This window comes from Archocentrus centrarchus, chromosome 5 (assembly GCF_007364275.1).
Source record: "Archocentrus centrarchus isolate MPI-CPG fArcCen1 chromosome 5, fArcCen1, whole genome shotgun sequence".
In the NCBI taxonomy this organism is placed as follows: Eukaryota; Metazoa; Chordata; class Actinopteri; order Cichliformes; family Cichlidae; genus Archocentrus; species Archocentrus centrarchus.
The window spans coordinates 35,233,680-35,246,481 of NC_044350.1; the positions used below are offsets into that span (position 1 = coordinate 35,233,680).

At 46.5% G+C, this 12,802-nt stretch overlaps 1 protein-coding gene across 1 annotated transcript in view; it reads left to right on the forward strand.

The window, feature by feature from the left end:
- The window catches only part of tasora (transcription activation suppressor a), a 29,999-nt gene that overhangs the window by 1,861 nt on the left and 15,336 nt on the right, over positions 1-12,802 (forward strand). The window contains 15 exon segments of the mRNA XM_030729315.1: positions 2,298-2,443; positions 5,536-5,628; positions 5,886-5,958; positions 6,114-6,205; positions 7,065-7,196; positions 8,240-8,370; positions 8,816-8,847; positions 9,002-9,107; positions 9,428-9,531; positions 9,641-9,744; positions 11,659-11,731; positions 11,937-12,051; positions 12,250-12,412; positions 12,493-12,546; positions 12,548-12,769. Coding sequence (XP_030585175.1) covers positions 2,298-2,443; positions 5,536-5,628; positions 5,886-5,958; positions 6,114-6,205; positions 7,065-7,196; positions 8,240-8,370; positions 8,816-8,847; positions 9,002-9,107; positions 9,428-9,531; positions 9,641-9,744; positions 11,659-11,731; positions 11,937-12,051; positions 12,250-12,412; positions 12,493-12,546; positions 12,548-12,769 — 1,640 coding nt within the window.

A 12,802-nucleotide genomic window follows, 5' to 3' on the forward strand; every position in this document is an offset into this window, starting at 1 on the left:
ATGAGGCTCCTTACCTGGCTGTCACTGCAAGTGTGCTGAACAAAACATCATCTGAGCTTTTAGACACTTTTCTGCAGTTTGGAGTTTAAGTAAAAAATACTGCAAACATACGAAGTAAAGCTGTTGGTGTAGCAGGCCTGAAGTACCTCCAAACGGCTAATGTTTTGCTGTTGGCCCTCACCAGCGTGCTGCTGTTAAGCTGGCTTAGTAAATATAGAAATATATAATTTAACATAATAGATCAGCTGACCTTGCTGAGTATCAGATTGGTGCGAATCCAGTGGCCCGTCGTGTTTGTCATGCAGAAATGTTGGTTCTCTGTAACCCCGGCTTACTGCTCATACATGCTATTAAGTGCCGTAGCAGAGGTTAGCATCACAAACCCTGACACAAGAGTTCAAAAGACATTGGTTTTAATGGGGAGGGAGGGTCTAAATATCCTAATAATCAATAATGAAGCATGCACAGGTGGTCCTCATGTTGGTTGGATGTTTGCTTACTCAGAGATCTGGGCCACGCAGATCTGCAGATAATGATCAGATGAGCTTAATTACTTCAGGTTCATTACAAACTGATGTGTGTTTCCCATTAATGTGGCCTTGTGGCTTCATAGGCTGTGCTAGCCTTACTCCTTCACTCCAAGACTCATCCCCTGTCCAGATCCACCTCCTCGTGGGACTCCTTTATATAACAGATGAAAGTGAAGTCCAGAGTAAAGTGTGCAAGTGAAAGCATGTAGACACAAGTCTACAACAGCTATGTGATGGTGCCCTGTCGTTGCAGAGTGGTTTGGTGTGCAGGTGAATAGTTCCCAGTGAAACTCAGGTGGCGTGTTTGGCATTAATCACCCTGCTGGCTGATGACGTGTCAATCACAAGTCGTTATGCAGTGAGTGGGTTTTTGTAGCTCACCCCTGTGGATGCTGTAGGATGAGTCGAGTTGATTTATTATTGCTGTCTGAACTGTGATTTCATGCTGTCACCACGTTTGCTTTTTGTGTGTGAAGGTTTCGTTCAGTGCTGCTCTCTTTGTTAGCGTCGGCTTAAACGAGCAGCGTCGTTCACCCTCAGTCTCTCAGTGGAAACGTACCGCAGTATTAAAGCTGTGGTACACACAGACACACACACACACACACACACACACACACACACACACACTGTGGGCTAATGGGGAATTATCTTTTGTTAAATTGTACATCAGTGTTTGATGCTCCAACGGAGCCCTCAGCGCTGTGGGAGGCAGCTGCTGCAGGTCGTTCCTCCTCTCCGGAGAGCCTGGCTGAAAAAAACAGCACCTGTCCTGCTGTAATTAAACCTGCCAAATATTTCTGTGCGCTCCTCACGAGGCACCGTGATGCTGCATAAGAACGGGCTGTTTTGGTGGTGGTTGTTTCATATGATACACGTGAACACCACAGTGACCGACAACAGCAATAAAAGTTCTAAACAAGTTCAAGTCCTTCTTATTTGGCTCGAGTTTGTAGCGTTGTTGATGGCGGTGAAACAAACCAGAGTCCTTCTCGAAGAAAGTGTCGCAGTTATTTTGAAGCCCCCGTCTGACTGAACGGGAAGAGAGCTACACTGTTAATGAAAACCTCGAGATAAAGCTTTATTTTTCTTTATTAAACTCCTGCTAAACACACACAAAAGTTACACAATGTTACAAAGCAGGGAGTTCAATGACCTGCGCTCCGTGTCACCATATTCATGCATCTTCTCACTATATGAATATTGTGACCCAATGAATTCACATTATTGTCATATTTAAACACTATTTGAATAACAGACTGTTATTATTATTATTATTATTATTATTATTACTGTCACTGAAGCACTTCTTTATTTGTTTGATCTGTTTTCTGGCAAAAAAATTGCACATCATCTAATAAACTGTGTTGAATAGAGAAATCGAGCAATATCGAAAGAAATCATGTCTAATCTGCTGGCCCAGTTTAATGCTACAGCACAAAATGGTAAAATCTGATATGTGGGCACATTATCAATGAGTATCAGTTCAAGTTTAAGCCCTGATCAAAGTGTTTTCTCAGCCCCGTGCTGCAACCAGCTGTGAGCCTGGAGTCGAGCAGCATTTAAAGTGTCCGACTGTTTGAGGTGCAGTCAACAAGTCATAAAGTTGTAGAAATGAAGCGTCTCCTTGGCTGGAAGGAGAAACCTCGTTATCATTCAGAGTGGACGTGACCCAGAGGGTCTCGGTGACCCAGAGGGTCTCGGTGACCCCGAGGGTCTCAGTGACCCAGAGGGTCTCGGTGACTCTGATCTCTGTGGCCTCTCTTGCAGCTCTGTTCCAGTATGTCTCCACTGAGTCCAGGGAGTACGAAGGCATGATGACCGTCCTGACCTCCAGCTACATCGACACCAACTCTGCCGGCTGCTTTACGTACTCCATGCCTCGGCTTGTCTACAGCGAGCTGCTGGAGAAAGAGGTGAGAGTCGCTGTGAGCTCATTAGCCTGGATTGAAAATAAAGCAGTCGACATTAAGCTCATTCTAATAGCAGACATTAAATACTGTCGTCATTCTTTCATTTTAGATGTCACAGGAAATTGTGACACTTTGTGCCGTGGATAGTGTCAAACAGCTTTCTCTCCTTGTGTGTTGTGATCACACTAGGGCTGCATAAAACGATTATTTTAGTAATTGAGTATTCTATCGATTATTCCAGCGATTAATCGAATAATCGGATAAGAAATACTTTTTTTTATTAACAGTTTATCTGCATATTTTAACTTCCGTAATGCAGTTTCTCGCCATGTGAACAAACAGCGGTGAATGGAGCAGCTACAAAGTTCTCTTTTCTTCACCTTAACACTTGCTGATCAGGTGCTTGATGAAGGACCTCCAGCTGTTTCACAGATTTAATGGTGGTTACTAAAAGAAAAAGCTGCTGTTTTGGACGCTGGAAAAACGTTTCCTTTTTCACTACTTGAGCTCACCGTCACAGCTTCGCCTCTTTGCGCTTGCGCAGTTAAAACCGCTGCCTGCTATGAGTGTTTTGAAAAACTAGTGGCTGCGGGAGCCATGGCGCATGTGTGAGTAATGGTGTAATGCTTTGTATTCACAAGCATTCTCGAACATACGTTTCTACTGCAGGTCTATATTTAGTCATTAATAAGGGATTAAAGTATAAAAAATATTTTGAAGGAGCCCCTCGGTCCTGGGGGGCGGGCCTTCCGGTACCGAACCATCGCTAGTGCTAATGGCCCGCGCTCGCTAGCAAACCAGTTCTGGTAGCTACAGCTGAAGTAAAGACAAAAATAGCAGCTGAAATTCTCAGCGAGCACAACACACACAGACACACAGAGAGCAGTGGAGGCGTGGAAATGCATGTCAGCGACAGTTGCCAACCGTCCCGTAAAGTACGGAACACGGCATGTTACGGAGCCGTATTCCACGGAGTCCCGTAACATACGGGGTTCTGTATTTTACGAGACAGGTGGCAACTCTAGTGATGATCCACTCTGTGTTAAATGAAATCCATCGCAGCGACGGAGAGCTTTTTAGAATGTGTGCTTGTGTATACGTGAGTGATTCACACTCCAGTCCAGTAGGTGGCGGTAATGCAGTTCTATGTTGGTTTGCCAGCCCCCAATAAACCCACAAAAAAACGTCAGCACTAATGCTGCTAATGCTAGTGAGGAGCGCCGCTTACACCGAGACAGCTGAGCGCTGCAGAGTTTAAACGAAGCATCGACACAGTAAATTTGTGTCGATAAATTTTTAGAATCGATTTAATCGAGTTAATCGATGAATCGTTGCAGCCCTAGATCACACCTTGCTCTTGTACACTGGCCTGGTTATGTGGTTGTGTACTAACTTACTTACACTGTGGGCCACATGGAGCCCAGTTTGATCTTGAACAGTTTAAACTATTGCCTGGAATAAACCCAAATTGTTCCCCTTTAGTTTAAAGAAGATTAACTAAAAGAAGAATAAGTGCAGTGTCAGAAATGCTGCTGTGGAAAATCAAAGAAACCCGTTAGCAGCTCTTTGGACTTTCACTTTGATGGAAAGGTCACTGCCTTCATCCTGTCAATCAACAATCAGAACTGTAAACAGATTCTGGAGGAAATACTGAAAAAACAGGAACTCGTGTTATTTTTAAGAGCTCTAAAAATAGAGAGCAGCTAATTTTATGCCATTTAATGTTCCATGTGTTACTTGTTTAGTGTAGTATGACAGGCTGTGGGTCATTCTCCGTCAGTAAGAACATTATAAAACTGACTTTTAAGAGCCATCCAGTGGGCCGGATTAGGACCTTTTACCGGGCTGGTTCTGGTTCCCGGGCCATAGATTTGACACCGCTGGTTTGGTACAGCCTTTATAGACGGTGCGTTAGCACAGAGCCACTCTATCTTCTGTTTTACTTTGCTTTGGTTTAACTTCCTGTCAGAGAAGGTGTCCAGCTGGTGTCGTAACATCTTCGGTGGGTGGGGGTGGGGTGTCCACACAGGAAGAGACCAGATTTAGTAAGCGAGGCAAATTAGTGTGAAGTGACAGGATCTACAGCTAACAGCACGTAGCTGCATGTTAATGTGTGGTGGAGATAACAGGTGTGATCACAAAGGAAACTATATAAAAGCTCATCAGTGAGACGTAGATGCTCTCGTGCTCATTGCTGTAAAAAGTAACTGGGCCGCCTCTAATAAGTATGTGTGCTGTACTGGGATGAGCCCGTTTCCTCCAGCTCTCCGGGTTCACTTCAGGTTCTTTAACGCTGGAATAGCAGCATCATGGAGGTCCACAGAGCTGTGGGCTCCAAACCTCTGTGAACGTTTAGGGTGAGGATTTTAAACTTTAGCTTTAAAATTTTAAATTTCAGGACGTTTTGCAGTAAATCGCCGGCCATAAAATGTAGTTTAAAATTAGAATGAAATATTTACATAAAAAAATACAAACGAGTGATGAAACTACATCAGAGGATTAAAACATGATGTTTTTCTTTAATTCTAAATCCTAAATTTCACCATTAGAGGAAGAAAAGCTGAGACGACAGTGAAGCTGTTAATGCAGATTTAACCTCAGCTGGGATTAAAGGTTTGGGTGGACTGCCGAACACGTTCACATTTCCATCCCATCGTTTTGTATTTCACTCCGAATCCCGTGTGTGTGTATTACCTTTGTGTATTACCTTTGTGTACTCTGCTGTGTAACCACTGCTGCCTGTTTTGTCCAGAGCAACAACACAAAAGACTATTTTAATCTTCTTTTAAAAAAATTTTTCTGCTTAAATAAATAAAATGAAATGCATCTGCACCTGTCAGCGCAGTTCACGGGAAATGAGCGAATGAGTACTTCTGTGTGATAAAACTGCAGTTTATTTACAGTAAATACTGAGGGCGAGGGTGGAGGTTTTGCCTGTAGAGGGCGTAGTAGAGCAGCTATTTCAGAAAAATTAAATCCGGGCTCAGAATCCGTTTAAAGGCCGTTCAGACGGCTGAGATCATTTCTGTGCATCGATCGATGTTGTGAGTTTGTGTGTTTGTGATTGATCAGTTTGTTCATGTTTGCTTTTTGAGTTTGTGGAGAAAAGGAAGGAGATGAAGGCGGAGGGGAGGACCGATAAGGAGCTGGAGGAGTGCTACTGTTTCCTGCTGACGGACAGTCAGAAGGTGAGAGGAACACCGAGCCCCTGCTGTGGCATTTATCCACAGGCAGAGTCGACACACACACCTGGGTTACTTACCTGAAGGACAGATTTCTTGGATCTGGAGAAATGAGTTTACAAGGAAAAGTCATTGATTGTAGTTATTCCCAGAAAACAGACTGATCATGTTTCCCCTGTAAAATAATTGGGAGCTCTGAGACTGAGCTGTTCTCCAGTCCGTGAGCTCACGTCTCTGCTGTGTGTTGCTGTGTGTTGTCTTAGCTTCCCCTGCTCTGTGAGAAGGGACTGTTTGTGGGTCAGAGCTGGATCACAGTGTTGGGAAACCCCAGTAAAGGTAAGAGTGCAGATTTTATACATTATTGAGTTATTGCACGCTAAAAGGAGCAGAGACAACAGGCTGATGTGTCATTCATGCTTTCCACTGTGTGTGCGCGTGTGCGTGTGTGTGCGCGCGTGCGTGCGTGTGTGCGCGTGTGTGTGTGTGTGTAGGAGTGTATCTGTCCAGGTACTCGGACCTCCTGCAGATGAATTCTTTAACTCCTGGATCCTCGGGGGAGATCGTCATCTTCAAAGTGATGAAGGTCAGTCACAGGGTTCATTCAGGGTCACGGAAAAGCCAGGAAAGGTCATAGAATTTTACAGCCCTGAAAAGTTTCAGACAATTCAGTAAATCCAGAAAGTCTGGAAAAAAGAGTTCGATCTGTGGTGGTCAAATAACACTTTAACCTGCAGCAGCGCAGACCTGAGATCAGCCGCACACTCAGGGTCATTAGTCATCATTTTAATACTCAGTAAATTATAACGTTTTTGTCTTTAAATGTATATTTAGTGCTTGGTAGGATGTAACAAAGTGGCGGTGTTGAACCCACAGTACTGTGCAAAATTCTTGAGCCGTCCCTGCTTGTCTCATATTAGATGGACGTGGATCTATGACCTCGGGGAAGGTTTTCGCGAGTTCATCGTTTCAGTTTGACGTCTTCAGGAGCAGAAAACGATGTGAATGTTGTCAGTTATATTTCTCATTAGTCTCAGTCAGATCCAAACACCAACATGCTGACAGACTAAATGTAGTCTGTCAGCAGAACTAAATATAATTAAGTTTGAACTGTGTCTCGTAGTGAAGCTCGGCCCCTTCATTGGGCACTCCTCCTTCTTCACTTCAGGACGTCTCCAACATTCGAGCTTTTTAAAAACCTGTTTGGAAACTCGTTTTTAGATCAGCTGTTTAAAGAAAACCTCGAGGTATCAAAAACTCGATCGCGACCCTCAGAGTTTGCAGGCACCGACTTTACTCTGACTGCCCTTTGACCCCGAGTCAGTAGACTGCTGACTGTGATGTGTGATAAAACTCAGTCAGTTACATTTGAACCATCAGCAGTGAGGTCTGAAATCAGCTCCCTGATAGAAATGATCGTAATGCAGATGTTCTTTGGCTTTCAGGGAAAAGTGAAGAGCATCTATGAAAACATGAAGAACCTTCTGGATCCAACACCTCGCTTCGACAGCCACATCTCCAAGAACGCCAACAAAATCACCTCGCTCACCTCGTACCGCGCCTTTGAGCTCTCACAGGTAATCCCCCCCCCCCCGGGTGCTTTCTCCCTCAGTGTAATCGCTCTGGGACAGAAATGATGCTGATGCTGCAGCGCGTCATATTTCATCTGCTCAGCAGTGAAGTTTATAATAAAATGGCTGTTTTGTTGTTGGGCTGTTTAAAACCATATCCTGAGGGGTGTGTGTGTGTGTGTGTGTGTGTGGATGGTTCAGGTGTTGCAGAAATGGACCTAAAATTTCCTGTTGGGAATATTTTTGTTTCAAATTGGAGAAAATGTGCGTCCCGGGGTGCTTCATGTATCTGTGGTTCTCTGTAGCACTGAGTGCTTCTGTCTAATGTTCACTCTCACGAACACATCAGGAATAACTCGGAGTTTGCCAAGGGATGCTTTGGAAGACTGGAGCAGTCAGGGATTGAACCTACGACCTTCTGGGTAGTGATGATTTTCACTGAGTTTGCCTTTACCTGAAAAGTTTGGGTTATGGTTCACACACATGTTTATAATACTGACACAAATGCACAGCCTGAGTCTCACTTAAGACGCTCGAGCCACCTCAGCCGGCTGTGGAGGAGCAGCGGCTTCACGCTGAGCACTTCCTGGATGTCTCTGAGGAGGACACCGCTCCGAGGAGGAGGCTCTTTTCTGGCGTGTCCTCATGTTTGTTTTTTTGGACCCTGCCTGCAGCCTGTGGACGTTGATGACGGTGAGAAAGCAGCTCAGCCGTTAAATCAGCAGCGTCACCTCAGCGCCGACAGCCCCTCGGTCTGCTCCGAGCCAAGATGACCGCCGCTGAGCCCTGTGCACCTGTTTGTTATGAGGACACCGTGCAGGTGTTTGCAGTGCAGTTCATTTTGTCATACGTGCCACTGTGAATGCACTTGTTAAAAATAGGGGGGACGTATGAGGTATGGACGTGTCACAGGGATTTACTGTGTGGTTATTGAAGAACCTGAGTGCCAGTTTTAAATACACAACAGAGCGCGGTGTGTTCTTTCCTACTGGAATAGAAAACGTCTGAGTGTTTTAAAGAAGTAACGATGGCTCTCTCCTGTATTCCAGCAATACTTCTACGAGTATTCGTTCGACGAGCTGAGGCCGCGGCCTCGCCAGGTGTGTCCGTACGCCGTGGTCTCCTTCCAGGTCAAAGGAAAAGACGCTCCTCTGCCCAGCGCGCCTCTGGCACCCATCAGGTACGTGACGCTTCTGTTACTGCAGTGAGACCGTGTGAAGAGAGCACACTCCAAGACTCACGTTAAGGCCTCCAGAAGCTTGTACTGAGGAACTGAAGTGATTATGGAGGTCTGGGAGGTTATTAATGAGCTCTTTATTATTGTTAATGAGGCGTTTGAGTTCTCTGTGCCTCCATGTAAAACTTTGTGGGGCTGGTGTAACGATCCCAGCAGAGTTTAGTTTGCATGAAGCTGAAGATGGAGACGGTTTCATGAATGTGATCTCGTTCTGTTTCCTGTATTTTATTCCATAAAAGTCTGATATCGAAGTAAGTCGGCTGTTCGTGATGAACTGGACAAAAGAATGTGGGAGTGATGGATGTTTAACCTGCGTGTGTGTGTGTGTGTGTGTGGTGTGTGTGTGTGTGTGTGTGTCACTGACGTGATGTTTGTGTTCGGTGGGCAGGTCGAACAGTCAGTCAGCAGAGGGGAGTAAAGGTGAGCCCTGCGCACCCACACAGCTCAAACACAGCAGGTTTTGTGTGTGTGTGTGTGTGTGTGTGTGTGTGTGTGTGTGTGTGTGTGTGTGTGTGTGTGTGTGTGTGTGTGTGTGTGTGTTCAGTGTTGCTGATGAGGTTTTATTCTGTCACAGAGCGCGCTCAGTTCACAGTGTGGACCGGAGACTTGGTGAAAGGTGACCGAGTCCTCTTTCAGATCTCGCTCTGCTCGATGTCTCCGCCCTTCATACCCCACAAACTGTGAGTACTGAGCCGACGCCGCCGAACGTTTAAGCCGCTGGTTCTCAAACCGTGGCTCATGGAGCCGCTGCGGGCGGATAAGCAGGAAATAAAGGAAAGTAAAGTTTGCTGACACCATCCCGCTGACCTGCAGTATTTCTGACTCCTTTTTATTGATCAGAATCTAAAGTGGGCCGAAACGAGTTTGAGAACCACAGCTTTGAAACGGCTCAGCTTTGACGGCTGCCACTTCCCCCTTTATTATTGTTACCTAATAATTTCTGCACAGCCAAACTTTTTTTAAATGATTTGCTCTGTGTCCGTGTCACCACCTCCTTCAGACCAGAGAAGCTGGAAATTGGTGATTTAATGAGGCTCGACCAGGTGACCAAGCTCCTCCCCCCCAGCCTGTTCTCCTATAATCTCTACAACAGCAGCCATGAAGGTGAGGTCAGGTTAACCCTCTTAGTGCTGGGATGTTGTAACTTTAAATGTTCCCGTGCTGAGGTCAGAGAGGACCTGAGCGCACTTACTCAGTATTCTCCTGTTTGTAGTTGTGAAGAGCGGTTTTTACTGCAGTCTGCTGGAAGTGACGGACAGGAATCGATCTAAGACCAGCGTGACGAGACTGCTGCACGAGCTGGAGATAAAGAGAGTGGTGGGTTCTGCTTATTTAACATCAGTGTCCTTATTTACTAAATGCCTTTAACTGAAACGACTCACATCAGCGGGTTCACATTAAAAGCACCGATGATTGCAGCATCCTCATACTGGGGCTCATTTTTAGCCCTTTGTCCATCATTTAGGCCGGGGGTGTCAAACTCAATCATATGAAGGGTCAAAATTGAAGACACAGTCTGAGTCACCGGCCGAACAGAATTAAAAATCATTTTAATCAGCAATATGATTTGAATGGTCAGAATACAGCAGCTTTTCCCTCAACCCATTAAATAAAATATAAAAAGATATTTTTCTTCAAAAATGACATCAGGAAAAATGAGAATATTTCAAACTGATGAAAATTTGCTAATTTTTCAGGTAAAAACTGTGATGTGAATTTTTGCACTTCATGTGCAGAAAAACGCTGCATAAACTGCACAGTTTATCAGCAAAAAGTGCAGCTGCAAACACAGCGATGGAGAGCTGCTCCGATTTCCATCCCTGAAGCTGCAGGGACACAGGTGCCCTCGTTTACAACCTTTTACTGTAATAAACTCTATGTTGGATGTGAAGCCAATTTCTCAGCTTTCAGAAACTGTTTGAATTTTTCCGATAGGACAAATTCAAAATTCCTTTGATCAGCCGGCTCAGTGGTGATACACTCAGTGTTAAACACCTGTTCACCAGGTAAGGGCACGTAATGGGTGCCTCAGCAAGGAGCTCATCATCTCATTGGTAGTGAAGGCCTTCTGTAATTACATGTCCCAGGAAGTCATTTTAGACTTTTATTGTGACAAACCTGGAAAAGGTTTTAAACAGTTCTGCTGCGTAGCTAAAGCTAATTCCTCCTTCAGGGGGTCTTTTTATCAGGGACCAACTTTACCTTGTTTTGTTGTTTGGAGACTTTTCGTGTCACAGTTTCAGTCTCAGAGATGCTGAAAACTGTAAATAAAGACCTCACATCAGGGATATCCTGATACGGACCAGGTGATGTGTGAGGAATGAAAGGATGCTACGACGTTTGGAAATGAAATGATCATCCTACAGAGGCTGAATTCAGAGATGATGCAGCAGGTTAGAGCATTGAACTGAACGTCCTCAGCAGATGGTGTGGCCCCCACCACCATGTATGCAGCCTGATGGTGTCGGGGCTCCTAATGAGACCATGGATGGTGTCCTGGAGGATCTCCTCCCAGATCAGGACCAGGCCCTGTGTGTGTGTGCGTGCGTGTGTGTGGACAGAAACCTGTTGCCTGCACAGGGTTCATGTTGTGATAGGTTTTATTCACGCGTGCTCTCTGATTGGTTTCTGTCACAGGTCTGTTTTCAGTCACGCTCTCACGGTGACGCCTGAGCGCTGCGGACTCATCAACGAAACACTGAAGCAAAAACATTTCTGTCGAGGATTTTTTTTGTTATTTGAGTTGATGAATTGTATTTAGGTCAGCTGTGTGTGTGTGTGTGTGTGTGGGGGGGGGGGGGGGGGGGGGGGGGGGGGGGGGGGGGTGGGGGGGGGGGGGGGGGGGGGGGGGGGGGGGTGGGGGGGGGGGGTGGGGGGGGGGGGGGGGGGGGGGGGGGGGGGGGTGGGGGGGGGGGGTGGGGGGGGGGGGTCCCTCTGGTGCACCTGTCGTTAATTTCATGAGCAGCTGAGACTGATGAACGAGCCCCTCTGCTCCTTACCTGACCACATCACTGTCCCAGAGGTTTAATTATCTTTCTGCTGAACCCTGATTAAAGTGTTCCTCTACCTTTCTGAGCAGCGTGTGTCCCAACATCAGCTGCAGCAGGAAGCGCGTGCAGCAGGAAGCGCGTGCAGCAGGAAGCGCGTGCAGCAGGAAGCGCCTGCAGCAGGAAGCGCCTGCAGCAGGAAGTGAGATGAAAGGAAAAATGAAGGTGTCTGCTCTCCTTACAGGTGCTGGTGACTCCGCTCGTAGACAAAGGCTTTCTGTTCCTGTTGTCCAGTGTTCAGATGGCCACACCCACAGGTAAAGGTATTTTGGTAAATCGGATACAGGTCCATATTTGAATATCCATGTGCAGATATGAGGCTAGTTATCCTCTTATCCAGGTATTGACACTTGCCATTAAACTCCACGTCAGAGAGCGTGTTTTCAGTGACGTGTCCGTGTATTATGCTTCACAGATGTCAGTGTGATCCAGCATGAATGAGTTGATTTAATGTGTTTTCAGAGAGAGGAGAGAACTGGAAGAGGTGCCTTCAGGCACTGTTTGTTTTCCAGGAGCCCAGAAACGTGTCCCACACCGGTGAGCATCACTGTGACTCATACCAGCAGCACCTTTTACTGTAGAGTTTGCAGTTCACTCACTGTAAATATAACTGAGAATATTGATAGGGGGCAGCGTGCAGGAGTCTCCTGAGGAGGCTAAAAACAGCTGGATTAAATCCAGATGTAATCTTTAATTTGGGAAATGATCATAATGTTGTTTTCCTCGGTTCCACCTGTAGCTCCACGCTCTGGCTTCTCTTCCCACGATGCCTCAGAATCTCAGACGGCCGGCGCTGCAGCGATGTCGGCGGCTGAATCGCTTCAATCCCAGCGTTGCACCACGCCCTGTTCAAAGTCCGGGCCAACCCCCCTCCTGAGCTGTCTGCTGGTGTGGAGCACCAGGCGCGGGAATACCTCATTGGCCTGAAAGATGGGAAGGTACGACCCACAGCTGGCCTCTTCAAATATCTGCTTCCCCCGAGGACTGTGACACGATCGAAATGTTTTCTGCTCTCCAGGTTCGACAGTACCCGATGGGTGAGTACGACTCCCAGCTGGATGAACGAGGAAAAGCCGTTTCCTGCTCCCACACACCATCGGGTCAACCTAGAGGGCTACCTGCGCTCCTACCTGTACAGCCCCGCCTTCTACCTGCTGTCAGCGGCCCGGGCCAGGCTGCTCGTGGAGGCGCACTGTGGCAACGAGCAGGCGCAGGAGACGAGAGCCAGGAAGAGACAGGCGACGGAGAAGGAAGCAACAGGAAACAGCAGACACGGAAAGACCAGCGCTCAAAAGGTAAGAAGTATTTGGACAGCGCCGCCTTTTTTG